Below are 17,938 nucleotides of genomic sequence, written 5' to 3'. Positions count from 1 at the left end.
CTGGGTTAGAATAAACAAAGCTCTACAGAGAGGATTTAGTATATTCCTTTTTTACAACAAAGCAGATGCAGACAGATGCACAAGAGGTTGATACTACTGCTGTCATACCTGAGCCCCGACTCAGAAATCCAGTCTCACCCTCTTCTAGTCCACTTCGCCAGTAACATGATGTGGTTTTCTTGCTCTCTTTGTTTTTTTCTATTTTTTTTTCTTTTTTCTCTCCGCCTTTGCCGTCTTTCTCTCTCTCTCTCTTTATCTCTCTCTCTGTCCATCTCTCTCTCTCTCTCTCTCTGTTATTGACCTCTTGGTTTCGTGGACGTTAATTTTTTCCTGCCTCTTGTCCGGTTGACCTTGTGCATGCCATTAAGCTGCTCAAAGGGCAAGAGCAGTCTTTTGTCATATAGAGACTTCGCAACTGTATTGGATTAGGACCGGGTGTTGAAATCAAGTTACGCCATGGTTTCTTTACATCTGGGGAGCTGGGGTCCATTAAAGGACGAAGACGATTCTTTGGGTTCTTCCTGCAGATCAATTATTACTTCCTTAATGAAAGACTTGCAGCACGGACGTTTAACGGCAATATAATCCATAAAGCTTGTTTAAACTGGACTTGAACAGTTTTATGATGATTATCTGTCTCCATGGTTCTTGTTGGTTGTTGTTTTTTTCTTTTTAAATTATGCGTCTGTGACATTTTAATGTGCACGCACTGCATCTGCAGCCGTGCAGGTTGGTAAAGAAAGCCTTTTTCATGATGCCAGCTGCCGTCCCAAACTAACCCACTTAAAGCACTTTTGCTTATGCATGATCATTTTAACTCCTTTTTCTGTTCTCCTTTTCTTCCCTGTCTTTATTCTCTCTCTCTATCTCTCTCTCTCTCGCTCTCACTCCCTTCTTCCCTTCATCTTTGTCCTACTCTCCTGCTCTCTTTCTTTTTCTCCTCTGCCTCTCTATGTGTTCTCAGGTTCTGCTGGCTCTTTTAACATGTCAAACTCCGGAGACTTGTTCATGAGTGTGCAGTCCCTCAATGGGGACTCGTACCAAGGGGGGCAGGTTGGGGCCAACATACAATCCCAGGTAGGCGCCTCTCTCCAAGCTCCGTGACCTACAGGAGCCAAAGCTGACAAAACTCTTTGAAATCATCACATGGAGAAAAAACAAATGTTTCCACTGGCTTTTCCAGACTGAGAGTGCCACAATAAATTGACCTACACAGGCAAACAGAGGTTACATTTAGCCTGAAGCTTCACACGAAACGTAGAAGCCATTGTCAACCCCTCCGCTGAGTAGACGACTGCGGACAGTTTTGGAAACGGTGCAACACTTGTCAGCGCCCTCCGACACGAGTTGACGTAGCCACCGGTGCACTGTAGTGCCCTGACCTTGCCCCAGTGGACAGTGAAGACCAGTGCCGTGTTTTTCAGAGTGTTACAACTCTCACCATAGATTAAGGAATCGCCCCCCGTGGTGATATAGTCTCAGTTTCTGGCATTACTTCTCCATCACCCTCCACCCCCCCTCCCTTTTTCTATTCAAATCATCTCTCCCAATGCTTTAGGTCGTTCATAAATATGCAAAAGCGCCGACCCTTGAAGAGGTCTTGAGGGTCAGATTTTAATTAGTGAAACTCATGTTCCTTTAAATGGGTTATTTCTTTACCCCCCGAACATGTCAAAGTGGTCCTGTACTCATGGCTATACAATTTAAAAAAAAAATACTTAATTAGCTTTCTGAGTCAAGAGGGCTTTTGGTTGCTATTTCCATTTGGGAGGTGTGTTTACATTTATAACCTGCCAAAAGCAAAAGAAGATGCTTCCAGTGAACATGCCTCTCAAACAAGACTCTATGTGTGCATAAACAGTTAACAATATTGTCAGTAGTGTCTCGTGACATGTGTAAGAATTGTTATAATGTCGCATTTTTTTATGTTTTATTTAACTTAAAAATACATTCACAATGAGTTACTTCTTGTCGTTTCTCTGGTATTTTCCTTCCTTTTCTGTGACGTCTGTTATCAAGCTTAGGAGCTCAAGCAATAGAGGCCAAATCATTCTGATTCGCTGTTTGGTAACCTTATCCTGTTTACTGTACCCTTTTACTATCAGACTGACCTTTCCTGTGTGCATGGCTGTCTTTGTTATCCAGAGCTTTTGTCTGACCGGGCCTTTTGTCTGTGTGTCCCCGCTGTTCCAGGTGGATACCCTTCGCCATGTTATCAGCCAGACCGGAGGATACAGTGACAGCCTCGCAGCCAGCCAGATGTACAGTCCACAGGGCATCAACGTAAGACCTGTAAACAACCTTCCTTCTGTCCTTTCGCAACATTTTCATTGCTGTCTTACTTTGCAGTGATCCCCCCAGTTGCACGATTGTGTGTAAGGCGAGGCCAGGCGAGGCAAGACCATTTATTATGTATAGCACAATTCATACACGGATGCAATTCAAAGTGCTTTACAGAGTAAAAACAAAAAGAGGTCATAGCAAAAACAGAAACCTATTACATTTTTACAACAATTAAAAATGTACAAAACATATAAAAAAACATATTAAATATATTAAAAAAATATATATACGTATATTTAAAATAGACAAGAAAAAATAAGTAACATCAGGCAATAAATATAGCCGTACTGGTTCATTCTAAGGCTGTGTATTATTGTGTGTTTCCATGTGCGCGCCGGGAGGCCATTTACCAGAGTTTTCCGGGGTTTGGGCAGTTGTCCAGCAAGTTTGCCCCCCCCCTGCTCCAGTCTTGCCCTAGGTGGCAGGCAACAAGGCAGCTACCAGGCGGAGTCGCTGGACACGCTCCCTGACTGTCGGAGGATATTAGCGTTAGCGGGACACCTGCAGTCGACAGGAACAAGGACACAGGTGTCATCCTTCCTCCCAAAAGCTGCTCTCTCACATTGGCACCATAGGACAAGTCATACCTCCCTCGCCCCCAAGCCGAGACCGGCTTCACATGGAGGGAAAAAAAGTTCTCAGTTGCTAATTCCTAAAATAACTCGTGAACCAGCCTCTCTCCAAAGGGCCCGGACAGTTTTCTAGGTCTCCTTTGCTGGGCTAGGCAGGGCAGGGCGGCACAGGCAAACACTGGAGGCAGTGCTTTAGCATGTAGATCCATAGCGACAGGCTGCACGGGGCTGAACAGAATCAATACGACAGTCACAGGGACAGAGAGAGTGGGGCTTTGGGCTAACAGTCCAAGCACATTGGTCAGATCATTCGTCCACGGGGACAGCGGCACTGACAGCTAAGCCTGCAACACCCCTTGTGCTAAAATAGGAACATGGATGCAACAAGCCAGTTTACAACAGGCTCAACTGGAAATAGGTGTTCAATACACTGTGGTAGTGTTTTACATTAATGAAAGAGCACAAAATGTTAGTTTAGAGTTACTTTGAGTCAAAGAGTTCAGCATCAGATTTTGTGGGAAATGGTCACAAGGTGATCCTTATAGAAGCCTTATCGTTGTTCTGAAGGTAGTTTCATGAGTGTCAACCAAAACTGAACTAACTGACTAAAACCTGAACTTAAAGCACCTTCTGGGTTTTTAAAAGATGGCCATGTTTTTATTTTTCTGAGAAACGAATGTTAAGCGCTGCGACTTGAATGTAATCAAAGAGTGGTAAAACTGGAGTTAATAAAATTCCTACCAATCCGTGTTTTTAAAAATGCCTGTAAAATTTCAATAGTACATTTTCTGGTCTAATTTGGTTAAACCAGTAATGGCTACAACAAACAGCGGCATATAACCAGAAGTTCAACCAATCAATCAGCCCACATCCCAGTCCAAGTCTCTAAGCGGTAATGCTATAATTTTGACAAACATATTGTGATAGTAGTAGTGTATAATAGTAAGTAAGAAGAAGAAGTGATCATTCAGCCCTAGTTTAAATACCTTTTTTTGGATTACCTAAAGAATAGAAATAATTATTGCGATGATGATGATGATTCTACAAGTGTATTCTTTAATTTATATTTTTTACAATAGAATTTGAAAGTAGAGCTTGTGAATGAAGTGTTGGTGCTTGTATTTATTTAGATGAGATAAAAAAAAACTCCTTCTACTGACTCTTGTGGTTCACCTCTCTTTCTTTATCCTTGAACAGCAATTACACTCTGCAAATTGCTAGTGGGTGTTGCCTCTCTCTGAGGCAAGAATTTTCTTCCCTTCATTCCTTCTTCTTTATTTCCCCCCTCGTGCGTCTGAATAAGATGACAGACAGTCTTTACGCAAAATAACAGGGTTTTGAAAATAAGAGGCTGCCAAAGCACGTTCGTAGCTCTCACTAATAGCGTTGCAATTGCAATTAATGTCCTTAATGGGCTTTAGTCAACCTTTTATCCTGATTTGAGGAGGCCTCCTTTTTAAAGAGCTTTTTTATTTTGATAATGTATTCTTTTATCAACCATCTTTGGGGTATATTCTGAGATATATGAATGCTGGTGTTATTCTGTTCCATCTCCTCTGTTTATCTCGCATTATGTCAGCCGTTCGGAAGGAAATACACTAGGGAAGTAAGTAGCGCAATAATAATTTTAATGAAGAGTCTCTACAAACTGTAGCAGTTGGACAGAAATCAGCTGTGGAAGAAGCTTTGTAGAATTAACATTTGCATTTATGTAGCTTTTACTTTTTGACCAAATAAACTTTATCAAAACCCTTCTATATAAAATTTAAGTTGACTGTTAAAAAAAACTAAATCATTCATTACACCTAAAGGTAAGGCAAATATATTTTATATTTATGTGCGTCCATCAATATTTTACGATTTTCCTACTGTGTCTGTGGCGCTCATTCCCAATCATTCCTACTAAATGTAAGATTGATTAAAAAAAATGTTTGCTTAAGCTGGGCATAGTAGTAGTTTAGAGCAAAACGGACTCAAACAGGAGTAATTAGTGCATTTGTCAGTGAACAATTTTCCCCTGTGGATTAATACACAGTTGGTGCTCTTGTGAGCAGCAGCAGGACGGCGTACTGTATGTTGGATTGATTCAAAAATAAACCCAGACATGTTTCCCAGTCCAACAGTTTGGCTAACTGACAAGTTTTTAATTAGTTTGTGGACAACAATGGAAGTCTATGGCTCAGAGGAATAAACTGTATCTCAGGCTCTCATTTCATGTTTTTTTTTTATTCTTTTTAATGGGATTTGCTGCAGTAAGAACCCTATTGTATCAGTATAATGAGTTGACATGAAGGTAACCATTTCCTGTCTTGTCTCCACAGACAAACGGTGGCTGGCAAGATGCTCCAACTCCTTCGTCAGTGACATCGCCCACAGAAGGACCCGGGAGCGTTCATTCGGATACTTCCAACTGAATATATCCATCACCACAGCTCATCTACAGGAAGAAAAAACATGGACTGACCTTGCTATTCACAGTATTAAACAAAGGAATTCTCTGTCCCACAGCTCGGAGAAGGTACTGTGAAATCCTAACCAGAAAAAAACAAAAAAAATTATATTTCCTCTGCTTATAACGTTGGACATTTGGGATACGAACAAAAAAAAAAGTTTCACAATAAATAAAAAATACCGCAATCAACGGAGACGTTTGTACAGATTTCACATTATATTCAGAGGGCTGGGGTTACGTATTCGCTCATCATGTTTTCATTCATCTTGACTAAATGATATGATAAAGTAAATAAATCAAATCATTGGTTTTGACTGAAAATACTTCATTCTACCTCTCAGCCACTTAAAAAAAGTAGAAAAAAATATGTCGGTGACCATTATTTGTTTTGTAAAAATGAAACTTGTCTTTGCAAGAAAGAGGCACATCTTCTTACTTACATTTTGTTGTCTCTCATCTATTCTATGGTACGCCATTTAGACTTAAATATTGCTCAGTTGTTTACAATGTGTGCTTTATTAAAAAAAAGTATGTCCATCTTCCCCCCCTGCTTCTCGGACACGTCAAAACAGAGTTCTGTCAGGAGATTTTACCGCTAAGGTAACCCCCTGTGAAGTATGTTGTCTGTAAAACAATAAATAAATACTTGTCATCAAATCAGACAAGCTTGACATCATTTATTAGGAGAGAGGTTATATCAGAAATGTTTTTTCACTGTTGGTTTTGGTTCTGCAGCATATTGGTACAGTGGTACATGACGGACATCACAGAATTGCAGGATCTGCTGACACAATGAGAAAAAACAGGAATATCGTCTTTTTCTGTTAATGCTGGACATGGATACATTTTTTTATTTTTTTATTTACTTGAATCTTTTAATTTGTAAACAAAACAAAACTATTGAGAAAAGTGTGTCTTCAACGAAAGTCAGTTATAATGTACTGTATATTATTTAATCGTCAATATACAGCATTTTGTCTCTTTCTACCATCTTCTGTCCCTTTGCTTTGGTGCTACGATTGCTGTCCCACTTAGAGAAATACGAGACGCGAAACATCACTTTCTACAGAAAAGAAAGTTTGTCAAGAACGTCCTTAACCTGGTTTGTTTTTCAATACATGAACCGCAATCCACTTAAACGCGGAAGTCATTACGGTAATAGGGTTTTACGTGCGTACACAGTGGATCCTTGCTTCTGAATCTACATCACGGGTCCAGAAATGCTTCAGCACAAAGCCAGCGATCATCGCCATGAGAGGAGCATCTGGGTGAACCCGATTGTTAACTTCCACATTTTATGATGAACTGCCTCCTCTCCCGGGCGTTTCTTTACTTATCAATCTAAGTCAGTATATTATTCTGCTTTAGTAACACTAGAATTGACACCAAAACAAATAGACATTTAAATTCTATCTTGTCTCAGTAATATCAAACTGATTTTTCCCCCGGCATCAAATATTTATGAAAATTTGTAAATGTAATAAACATTCAGCATTAAAGAAGGGACATGTCAATATGTCAAAACATATTTTCCTGAGCATTCTGCCCTTGTTTGTAAAACACTTTATGTTGTGTGGACCCTTTGTTTTTTTTTGTATTTTCCGTTTCTTTTTTTATGGTATGCTTAATGTAGGCTATTTCTCTTTTGCTTTCCCACCCTTGTGAATTAGCTCATGAACTTTCAACATGTGTGTATGTGCACCACTGTGCTTGATTTGCTTTGTTGGAAAAGGGATTTCAACACATTAAAAATGATATGTAATACATCAAGATCCTACCTTACCGCCCATTTTTTATTTGATTTTTTTTTGTTGCTTTTTGCATTTTGCTCAGCATCACACAAAGGCATCAGTGGTGCAACAGTGATCGAAGCCAGTGTTGTGAAAGTCATCCAAGGTTAGTGATTGCCATTAGACATCCACCCTTTTACTGCTTGCTGTGTCCATGCCTTCTATTATGGCTCCTATCCAACATATTAAGATACATGCTCTCAGACAAACAAACACATGCACACAGCAGCACCCACAACCAAGTTTATATAACGGGACGGACAGTATATCGAGTCTTATATATTTTAATTAAAGGATAAGACTATTCTAATGGTATTGTCAACAAACCCAATGAGAAGGCCTAGACTCCAAAAAAAGTGTCTGTCTCCATACCTTCCTACAAAATTCCTACATTTCCATCGAAGATGTAAATCTATGAGTTGTTCACAATTAAATAGTATCATATACTGTATATATTTTCTTCATAGCATCACTTTCGAAAACAGCTGGCCTCTGTAAAAGAAATAAGCAAAATTCACTCTAAGAAGCCTAAATATTGTATTTTTCAAGTGCTATTTTCAGTGATGGATTAATATACATTTGACACTCAGGGAAGAGGATACTGTATGGGGGATTGATTTAAAAAATAAACTACAGTGCTTCCTAATGAAGGAACTTGTTACCTGTGAAAAAGTGTGGGCCACCTATGTGTGAATCTTTTTTCTGATAAGACAAAGAAAGACAGAATATGAAATATGCACTGTATTGAATGTAGGTCATCTCAGTCATTGTCATTGTACATATCAAAATCTAATGGTAAAGGAGAAGAATGGTCACGTCGTCCTTGCAAAGATTCTGCCTTCAAAAGCCACCAACAACACCACTGACACTATCTGGCTGGACAGTTGCATGTCTGACAGAATTACTTTCATGGCAGCTGAATATTCATAATTGGCCCAACAACAGGGGCGAGCGTATAAGGGGAAGGGGGCAGTTGGCTGTATAGAGTCTGTGGACGGTCACAGGCCTTGACTGCTGAGCGAGTGTGAAATGCCAAAGCCCAGACTGCTCCACTGCGCCTGGAGGGCAAGCGAAGGAGCTCTCACCAACGGAGAGGGGCATCAAAAACAATCTGACAAGACTTCATCCAAAAAAAAAAAATCTCAACTGGCTTGCCACTCGGTGCTAGACGCTCATGGTAATCACAACATCGAAGCATGATGCATTTTAGGGAGTGTGTCTTTGTTCCCTCAGATTAGGAAAATAAAGAATGTTACCCTGTTTTTTCTGCATTTTCAGCAAAAAAAAGCTAAGGAAAATAATCCTACATCAAAAACTTTATGAAAATATGAAACACATTATGTGCATTATTGAATAGCCAGCCCTGATGCCCTGGGGTATGTATGCCTCAATCTTTTATCTCTCTCTCTCTTTGCTTTACAGAGAGTATAGAGTTGGGAGAAGCAAATGTTTCATAGACCTCAATCTGTTTGGGAGGACCATTGACCCTACAGTATAGGCCAAGAGATATACACAACATCTGAGTACATTTGCAGCATAATGGCTTGAAAGCTATATTTAAAGCCTTTATTTTCAATCTAAAAAAAAAAAAAAGGAGAAAGATAGCATTTTAGTAATCCCTGATGATTTTACAAGATTTGTAGTTTTTTAACACCTCCTCATTCCTCAGGAAGTGGTGACACCGTGCCGGCTGATTGAAATGTAATGTTGCTGTTGACATCTGCCTCCCCAGCTGTCATTGTACCAATGTTTATAATTACAGCTGCCATGGAGGAGGACGAGCGGGTGGCCCAGACACCTTGTCTCCCCCTCTCAATGGAGCACCAGCAGACTGCTCTAATGTGCAGTGACACAACAGGCCAGACCTCGCTGCTGCTGCTGCTGCTTCTGCTGCTGGACTAACTGACCACATGATGAGCCCCTTGAAGAAAACTCACTAATTCACACACTGTCACACACATGTGATAATGTGCATTGTGAGCCTGGGTGTGGCATGTGGATCTCCAGAAATACAGGCTGTCTGGCCTTTTTCCCCCTTCTTGTTTCGGCAGATGAAACGAAACGTTGTTTAAGAATGTTTAAAGTGATGTATGAAGCCAAAAATGTGGGAATAATTAATAACATGAGGTGTTGTCTTCTTCCACTAGATGGCGATGTGTACATATTTTCTCAAAAATCACATCCATATGCAAGAGATGGTATTTAGGTGTGTAAGTGAAATTGCTGCCTACTGTGGCCATTATTATTATTTTGCCTTTTCAATTACTATTATATAAAATAATACCACATAGGCTGACTAAATGTTGTACGTCTACTGTGGATTGAATGTAAAGTCAAAATGGGTTCCAACATGACCGACTATTCTGTTAAAACGCTGCCTCTAATAAATGCCTCAGTAATAACAGGAATACTATACTCTCAAATTATATATATATTTTTTTACTGTGTTCTTCTGTCCTTTTTGCTGATTCTGAGTGCATTGTTGCAGGTTACTTTTACTTTCCTTTAAAATGTTGAATTCAGGACTATTTCATGTGGTTATTCTTAAATTGCTTAAAGCATATACTTTTCAATAATAATAATTGTGGTTATCATTATTATAATAACTTAAGTAAGTTTTGGGTTACAGAATTTCTGAATAAAAAAATTAAAAATAACCTTGTCGGACTCCAATCTATTAGTCTTGCTGGCCCCTGAAGCAACTATAAAATGAAAGTATGGGGCCCCACTGTAAAGTAGAGGCTCTGTGGTCGGTATAATGTGTCAGTGTCAAGTGACCCCTGGCGGCAGCAGGGCGGCGTAACACAGCACACAGAGTGGGTACTGAACGCTCCTCCTCTCGCCTCACTGTGCTAGACTTTCCTGAAAGCTCACACAGTACTTATCACATTCCATAGACAAGGGACCCTTTGTGTGTGTTTCGGTGGAAAAAGAACATGGCAGATGTAGCAGTCCAGTCTGAAGGAGGAAGCGGAGGAATTGTGGTAATTAAATGAGAAATAACACGGCGGGGATTTGCAGGGCTAGTGCTACATGCATGGCGCAGGGAAAAGTTTTACACATCCATGGATGCACACACTTGGCTTCTGCGCATTCAGACAACTTTGCGCACATGTAGGCTATCTCTCTAGCTGTTTGGATGCACTGTTCTATAGGCAGCGTGTTTGTTTGGTGTTTTAGGCTACTGTCAGAAGCATAATGTTTGCGGTATTTCCCCCACCTCAGATCACCGATGACTGGCCAGGCTACAGTTTAGACCTCTTCAGCTATCCGGCTCACTACTCCGGAGATTTAGACTGTGTCATCGTTCCGCATGGCGTGATTATGGACAGGTATATCGCCAAACTAACTCAAATCCTGAAGCCTCCAGATGTTTGCTGCTGCTTAAAAGCTGTACTGATAACTGTAACGGATTATAGTAAGGTTAATGACACATTGATTGTTGTGTACTGTGGTGTGGTATGAAACTGTTGGAACATTGGCATATCTTCCCTAAACATACCTTTTTAAAAACTAAAAAGCCCACGAAACATACAACCAGGCTACTCAAAAACAGACCACTATAAAGCATTCTGAATGCCCCCTATAGTTAAATATATATTGATAATGGAACAGATGTGCATCTGATTAGTAATCTGCATCAAAACACAGTGATATAAAATCTATCAAATCTAGTAAATGGCAGTAAGAGTTTGTCATAACACTGAAATCGGTTTGAAAATACCATAACTTTTTTTTCCAATTTTGACGTATCACAATAATCACAAAATTGCAAATAATCAAATGGACGTCCAGTGAAGTGAAGACGTTCTACTGTTATGAGTAACATGGGAAAAAAGACAAGAACAGGAATCCATTAAGGTATTAATTGTTTTGTCTTGAGAATGCCAGAAAAAAAGAATAAAAATAAATTACAAACATGTTGATTATCAAAATAGTTGCTGATCATTTTCTGTCAATTTAATAATCAACAAATGTTTGCAGGTCTTCTCTGTATCATAAGTAAGATTAACATTAGTATCTAAAACATTAACACAGAACATTCATGATATAATAATAGGTATGCTGAAAGTTGAAATTTTGCCCAACAGCATTGTTAAGTTTAAACAAGTTTAAATTGTTTAAAAGCTTGAAAGATCTGCACCAAAAACTTGTCGACTTGTTTGTTACCAACTGCAACGAATGCCGCATAATCATTTTGTTCTTTTGCGCTAAAAAGAGGCAATTGACTTTCCACGTTGTTCACAGGACTGAACGTCTGGCTCGAAACATCATGGATGACCTGGGGGACCACGCCATCGTGGTGCTGTGTGTGCTGAAGGGAGGCTACCAGTTCTGTGCCGACCTGGTGGAACGCATCAAGGCTCTCAGCCGCAACTCCAACCAAACCATCCCCATGAGGGTCCACTTCATCCGCCTCAAGAGCTACCTGGTGAACCTCTGTCCGCCCCCCCCCCCCCACACACACACACACACACAATGTTGTGTTATTGTACCATGTTTTAAAATACACTTAACCTAAAATCCATCATTAGTTTTAGTTTAACATCTGATATGATTCCTGCCCATAAATGTATCAATCATAGTGTGAAATACTAAAATAAACAAGTTTCTTTAAATAATGTTCTACTTTTCGAATTGACATTGCATCAAAGTGGGAATCACCTCCTTTTAAATTGAGAATATATACTGTAAATATTCAGCATCCAAACATTAAACATTAAAAAATAATTCATTTCTGGATCTTTTATTTCCTCAGAACGACCAGTCCACAGAGGATCTTCACATACTCGGAGCGGAAGATTTGTCTTTTTTAGCTGGAAAGGTAACCGCCTTCTTATCTGCACCATTGAAAATAGCCTGACTTATCATTTAGAATAAACATTGGAACTCTATATTATAGGCTTTATTAGAGTAAAACATAAGCACTGACGAGTGGCATTGAGATGGTGGGTATTGATAGATGTCAGCCTCAAGAGGGCAGCCTTCCCACTTATCTGCTATCTCCATCTCCATCCTGAGGAAATGGTTCAGCGCTTCCATGGAGGAGATCAAATATAGCAGTTTCTGACAGAACCCAGCGGTGATCTGATACCAACTGTTGTAACGTGATTGTCAAAAGGCCCCTTCCCTTTTATCTCAGTGGGAAAAAAAACCTGTCTAAATAGGAGGATACATTCACCATCGTAGCAGTCTCACTCCTCCATCCGCATTGTTATCGGGTAATCAAAATCAGGGCACCACCGGTCTGTGTGTGTGTGTGTGTGTGTGTGTGTGTGTGTGTGTGTGTGAAGCGGTTGTGAGATTATTTCCGGAGTTCGAAATAAGAAAAAAAGTGTGATTCAAAATAAAATAAAATACTGTACAGTTTAAGCCTAAAAATTATAATTCAAATGAAACTGTAGAAAATTACTCTTAGCTTTAAGCTTTTTATGGCTCATTGACCTTGAAACATTGTGTCTCGTTTGAAAGCACAAACAGTACTTCAGTGCAAGGCCTGCAGTGGACGAGGTCTGGTTTGTTTGGTACTGCTGGAAAAAAAGCAGTGCAGAAGTGGCACTAAAGACACATTTTTATTGTCAAGTAAAACACAGAAATGTTTACATTTAAGAAGCTGGATCCATCTACTTTTTTTTCCTTAAACGCATTAACGATAACCTTCAATGTAAATCAAGCTTCAAAAAATAACTTTTGGCTTGAAGGCCCCCTTTTGGAAGCAATTAAAAATACATATTCAGGATTATCCTGATAATGAAAAGTTATGGCCAACTGGTGTGCACAATTCCACATAAGATCTAATTTTTAGTTTTTGTCCAGATGTTTCCCCAGCTGAAAAGAGAAGGACGTGTGTGTGTGTGTCTGTCTGTCTGTCCACACTCCCACTCGTCATTCTCTCTCCGCACATCTGTGCATATCTACATGTGTGTGTTTGCACAGGGATGATTTACTCAGTCACTACTACAGGAGTCATAAGTCAGCCAGAGTATGTGTAGGTTGTATAAATCAGCTGATCTGAACAGTCCCAGCCACACACACACACACACACACCTCCCAGCTGAGCACAAGTGCACACACACACACACACACACACACACACGCACACACACACACACAACTGGCCAGGCGTGGCAAAAATGCCTGGGATGTGAATCGGATATGAGGTAGTGAGCTTGAGTCATTGCACAGCGTCTTTGCTCCCAGTATTTAAAGTGTGCTTGTGAAATCCCTTAGCCCCCTGTGACGTACAGCTAAATTTAGTCGCCTGTTTGTAACAGAATGCTGTGATGTTTTGCTGGAAGAAGTGAACTAATTGCTTGACAAGGAGCACTTTACATAGCTCATGTTACACCCTAGCCTTACTTACAGTGCATCTGACAGACAGCAGCTTCCCCTTTCTGTCTGGACTTTAATATATAGCACATTCCTTTTACATATAATGAATAATGAGGCCTAAACAAAGCATGACTTACACGCTTGGCTGAATCCTTTGTTTTGAAAGTAGAGTAAACTTCATACAGTTACACGACAGTTAAAGGCTTTTTATCTTGAAGTTGAACTGCAGCTCAGACTCTCTCTCTCTCTCTCTAAATAGTGGCCAGTTGTCTCCAGTTGATTAGACAAACATTTGCACAATCTCTTAGCTATTTCAGTGTGACAAACAAAGAATAAGCAGAAGCATAGATTTCAAATCTGGGTGAGATAGATACAATTGGCTTTTTAGTTTTATGTCTTGGTTATTTCTGCATTGCTTGTGATACATGTCAACCTGTATTATTTTATTCCCTACACACACACACACACACATGTTCCTGTTATCCAGGAATGTGTGTGTGTGTGTGTGTGGCACATCAGACTAAACAGCAGTTTATCTTCTCCTCCTAACCAAGAGTAATTGTTTGCTTCCCTCCCTCTCCTCTCTCCCCAACATGCTCCCATAAGAACGTACTGATTGTGGAGGTGAGTCAAGCACTTTTTTTCCCTTCTCTTGTTTTTCCTCTCTCCGCCAAATGAGCCTATTGTATTTCTTGCCGTGGTTTGGCAATCCAGGTCAAGAGGAGCCATTTAAAGTGTCCTTGTTTTTCTGCAGAGCCTGAGCAAACTTTTCAATTGGCTGACCTATATTTGTGAAAAAGGGGTGCAGTTAAGTCCCCCCCCCCCTACATGATCATAAGCTCTCTCTTGTCAGCACAATAATTGAGTCTTGTATTGGGAAAATGTGCACTGGGGAAGAGAAGACATCTGAAAGAAATCAATACAGTCATTCAGTGATTGTTTACTGTGTGTAGACATAACGTGATAGAACAGTTTCAAACAGCGGCCATTAGTCAGTGCTCAAACATCTGTGAGTACGCCCTTTGCAGTCCGTCATGGACTGCGGCTCCCATTGCAGTAAGTAATGGACATTTCTATATTGTAGTTTCTTCAAAAGTTTCTTTGAAATACGGGAGACTGGGGGCGCCCGTGGTGCAGTGGGTAAGGGCGCCGGGCCCAGGCCCCGCAGCAGACCTGGGTTCAAAACCTGCCCGGGTCAGTTCTCTGCATCTCTTCCCATTTCACCTCTGTCTCTACACACTGTCAATAAAGCATGAAAAATGCCCAAAATGATCTTAAAAAAAATATATATGTCAGACTCGCCAAGAAGTTAAAGCTGCATATTTCCATTCTTTGTTTAGATTTTTCATCGCATTTAGCAGCCAAAGAGCTAGATGTTTCCGTCAATAGACGAACACATAGCTGAAAATAAAGCAAAATTGCACTTACTTTCATCAGGTGACACTGCCATGACTTCAGATAAGTGCTGTAGTAAGCCAAATCAACTTTATAAGGTGATATATTAATTGTGTGTGTTGTTGCACTGCCTCCAAATTGCCAAAACGTGTAATAGTGATGGTTTAAGTACTTTAAATACAATAATTGATTCTATTTTTCGTGCACTTACATATTTTAGAACTTTCTAAAATAAGATTTTTTATTTTGATGGAAATATTCAACTATTTCCGTTTGATGGGCAAGACCTATAAACCACCGGTGTAATGTTTTTGCTTTTTAAAAACCTTTTTTCCATAGGACAATCTCTGAAAATACTTTTCAAATAACATACTTGACAGCCCTCATTCATTGTATTACAGAGAGATACAGGGTAGAATGTATTTATACTAAAGTTGTTACAGTGGTGGTGACTAACTTGGTCTCAGATGGTGACCATATGTGAGTCAAGGCAAGTTTAACGCTTTTCAAACACACGGGAAATGCTGCACATGTGGCAAAAGAAATGAAAACAGCATTTGAGAACAAAACGAAGGCCAAATATAAAGCTTTAAGCTTCGACATTTCAATGTTGTTATTATTTTGTTCTTTGATTTGTTGGGTTTTTTATATTTCTGCTCGAGTAACATTTACTCTAAGAAACACAATTTTGCATGAGTAACTTGACTCCACCTACTTGTTTCTCCTCTGCTCATATCCTGTCACAAGGGAAAAATATTTGGTCTAAGTGTGTGAGGACAAAGTATTTATATGAAGGAAGCATATTGACCCACGTCTACAAAACAAAGGTGACAAAGCAAACTCCTGCGGCTTCGTTCCACCACCACTCTTAGCTCTTCTTCCTAAGGCAGGAGGTCGGAGGCGGTTTTTGGTGTCTTCCCCTTTTCAGTGGTAGTCAAGTCATTTTTTTCAAATAAATACTCCTGAACAGGTTATGCAATACAAGTACAGTGTGACCAACTTCTTCTCCCTTTTACTTTGTACTCCAGTGTGTGACGTATACTGTTTATTGGTCAGCACAGTATTTGGCAATATCTCAATCCAGTTTTGTTACTTTCCTTGCGCCTTTTCAGGCCATTGTGGGCACCGGAAAGACCATGAAGACTCTCCTGAAGCATGTCGAAGCCTTCAGGCCCAAAATGATCAAAGTTGCAGGGTAAGTTATTGGCTGCTCAGAGCTTCAAACGAAAACCAGACCACTTGTCCTGCCTTGTGAATCACTCTATTTCCGCTTTCAAAGTCTAGACAGATAGAAATGGAACAAAGAATAAGTGGTTCCAGCTCCTACTGTTTTTTAAAGGTGAACACTGCCCCCCCCCCTCCTCCTGACGTTATACAAGACGGACAGACAAGGGATATCATGTGATAACGTCTGCTTTTATTTTCCCACCAGATTGCTGGTGAAGAGAGTGCCACACAACTCCGCGTGTCTTCCTGACTGTATGTACCTACCTGGCCAACCCTTTTATGTGTTTATGAGTCAGTGGTTTGGTCCAATTAAAAAAAAAAAAAAAATCTGCAGCAAAAGATTGTTGCAGCTTGTTGTTAGCCAGTGAATCAGTGCACTGTGGAAATAATTGCATTCAATGTTCCCTTTGATTTCAGATGTCGGCTTTGAGATACCCGACCGGTTCGTGGTTGGATATGCTTTAGACTACAATGAGTATTTTAGAGACCTAAATGTAAGTCACTGCCTCTTTTTTTTTTTTTAAAGAATAGTGACTCTGTTTCAGAGGAAGAGCTCATAACAAGTGTCTAGTAACAATGTCCGTCATATCATACGTGCATCAAATAGAGACATTCTTGTTGAGCTTTAACGTCATGTCTGCCTTGTGTGATTGTTCTTTTTTTAGCATATCTGTGTAATCAGCGAAAGTGGGAAGATGAAGTACAAGATATGAGAGGAAAATAAAAGGACTGCAAAAGGAGGCGATTGTCACACAGATGTCATCTAACGGCAAGCCTGAACATTTTCCCGGAGATGCCATTCCCTTGCAGCTGCTATCATGACATTTGATCTCAAGTTTCCCGGTTTTGTTATAACATTCCTTCTTTGAAACCTGTATCTTTTTTTTAAACAACAATCACTCCATATTTTACTGGAAGTTTTTAACATGTCATGTTCAACCACATTTTTATACTTATTCTTCATGTTTACAGGACTAAATCGCACGGAAAATTATTAATGCTAGCTAGGCCGCTGCTAGTGTGTGTAAGTTTGGCTCTTAACACTTAAATGTATGCAATGTGAAAAGCATGATGAACATGACCAGGGTGAATGTGATAGAGTTGTATGTGCTGGATAAAGTAACAAAGAAGAAGGGAGTATTATTTTAGAAAGGAAATTAGTGATAGAATTTTAAATGTTCTACACCTGTGCGTCGCTTCTTTAGGTTGTCCTCCTGTTGTCACGGTCAATGCTCAGGGGCAAACAAATTAGTTTTGTAAAACACTAAGTGCTCGAACTACCTCTTTTAGTTTTTTCAGAATGGGAGGTATAATGGGATACACGCATTATTTCTGCATTTCCTTTTTTTACTCAACGTATCAGTAAAGTACTTTGAACATGTCTATGTTCCTGATTCTCACCGACGTAAAAGAATAAAATAAATACAGATTCATATTATGATAAAAATGTGGGGTGTCTTTCTTGAGCTGACGAGATCGAAAAGCCAAACCTTGTGTACCTAACAGGTTTTTTCTTTGGCTGATGACATGCAAAGGAGCAGCTGAGTCATCAAAACATCACGTTGAATTACTTATTTTAATAATTGATTTGTATACATTTCAGGAATGGTGCTGCTGGGGTTTATATGTACTGGTAAAAATATTACAATTAAAACTGGCTCCTTGAGGGACTCATCCATTTCCAAAACTCCTTCATTTTTCAATTCATCATTATTTATTTTGTTTGCATCTTTCTGGTTTCAAGACTGGCCAAAGCTGCATCCTGCCTCATCAGGCAACCGTTCTTGGGTCAAAAAACACAAAAAAAGCAAACTGCAAAAGAGCTA

General features: G+C 39.7%; 2 protein-coding genes across 4 annotated transcripts in view; both read left to right on the top strand.

The window, feature by feature from the left end:
• Positions 1-5,701, top strand: part of pbx1a (pre-B-cell leukemia homeobox 1a) — a 44,496-nt gene extending 38,795 nt beyond the window's left edge. For 2 of the 3 annotated variants that reach the window (XM_080034488.1, XM_080034487.1), the window contains exons 7-8: positions 2,194-2,283; positions 5,237-5,701. In XM_080034488.1, the coding sequence (XP_079890614.1) occupies positions 2,194-2,240 (47 nt within the window). In that variant the 3' untranslated portion in view covers positions 2,241-2,283; positions 5,237-5,701. Of the gene's footprint in view, positions 1-964; positions 1,078-2,193; positions 2,284-5,236 lie in introns of all 3 variants that reach the window. The other variant, XM_080034489.1, reaches the window with a different exon arrangement.
• Positions 5,702-10,007: 4,306 nt separating this feature from the next.
• Positions 10,008-17,541, top strand: prtfdc1b (phosphoribosyl transferase domain containing 1b). The gene is made up of 9 exons (XM_080033666.1): positions 10,008-10,141; positions 10,383-10,489; positions 11,406-11,589; positions 11,917-11,982; positions 14,097-14,114; positions 15,998-16,080; positions 16,318-16,364; positions 16,530-16,606; positions 16,778-17,541. The coding sequence occupies exons 1-9, from the start codon at positions 10,094-10,096 to the stop codon at positions 16,823-16,825; spliced, it is 678 nt and encodes a 225-aa protein (XP_079889792.1). The 5' UTR covers positions 10,008-10,093; the 3' UTR covers positions 16,826-17,541.
• Positions 17,542-17,938: the final 397 nt, after the last annotated feature.

The sequence above is a fragment of the Ammodytes marinus genome, assembly GCF_949987685.1.
Source record: "Ammodytes marinus genome assembly, chromosome: 9".
In the NCBI taxonomy this organism is placed as follows: Eukaryota; Metazoa; Chordata; class Actinopteri; order Uranoscopiformes; family Ammodytidae; genus Ammodytes; species Ammodytes marinus.
This window is presented reverse-complemented; position numbering and strand designations above follow the sequence as displayed.

Excerpts from the sequence above, each read along its gene's own strand:
- prtfdc1b (XM_080033666.1), top strand. The coding sequence starts at position 10,094 with ATGGCAGATGTAGCAGTCCAGTCTGAAGGAGGAAGCGGAGGAATTGTG. Across the intron at positions 10,142-10,382 it reads GAGGAAGCGGAGGAATTGTG|ATCACCGATGACTGGCCAGG; the intron begins GTAATTAAATGA and ends CCCCCACCTCAG. Across the intron at positions 16,607-16,777 it reads AGTATTTTAGAGACCTAAAT|CATATCTGTGTAATCAGCGA; the intron begins GTAAGTCACTGC and ends TTCTTTTTTTAG.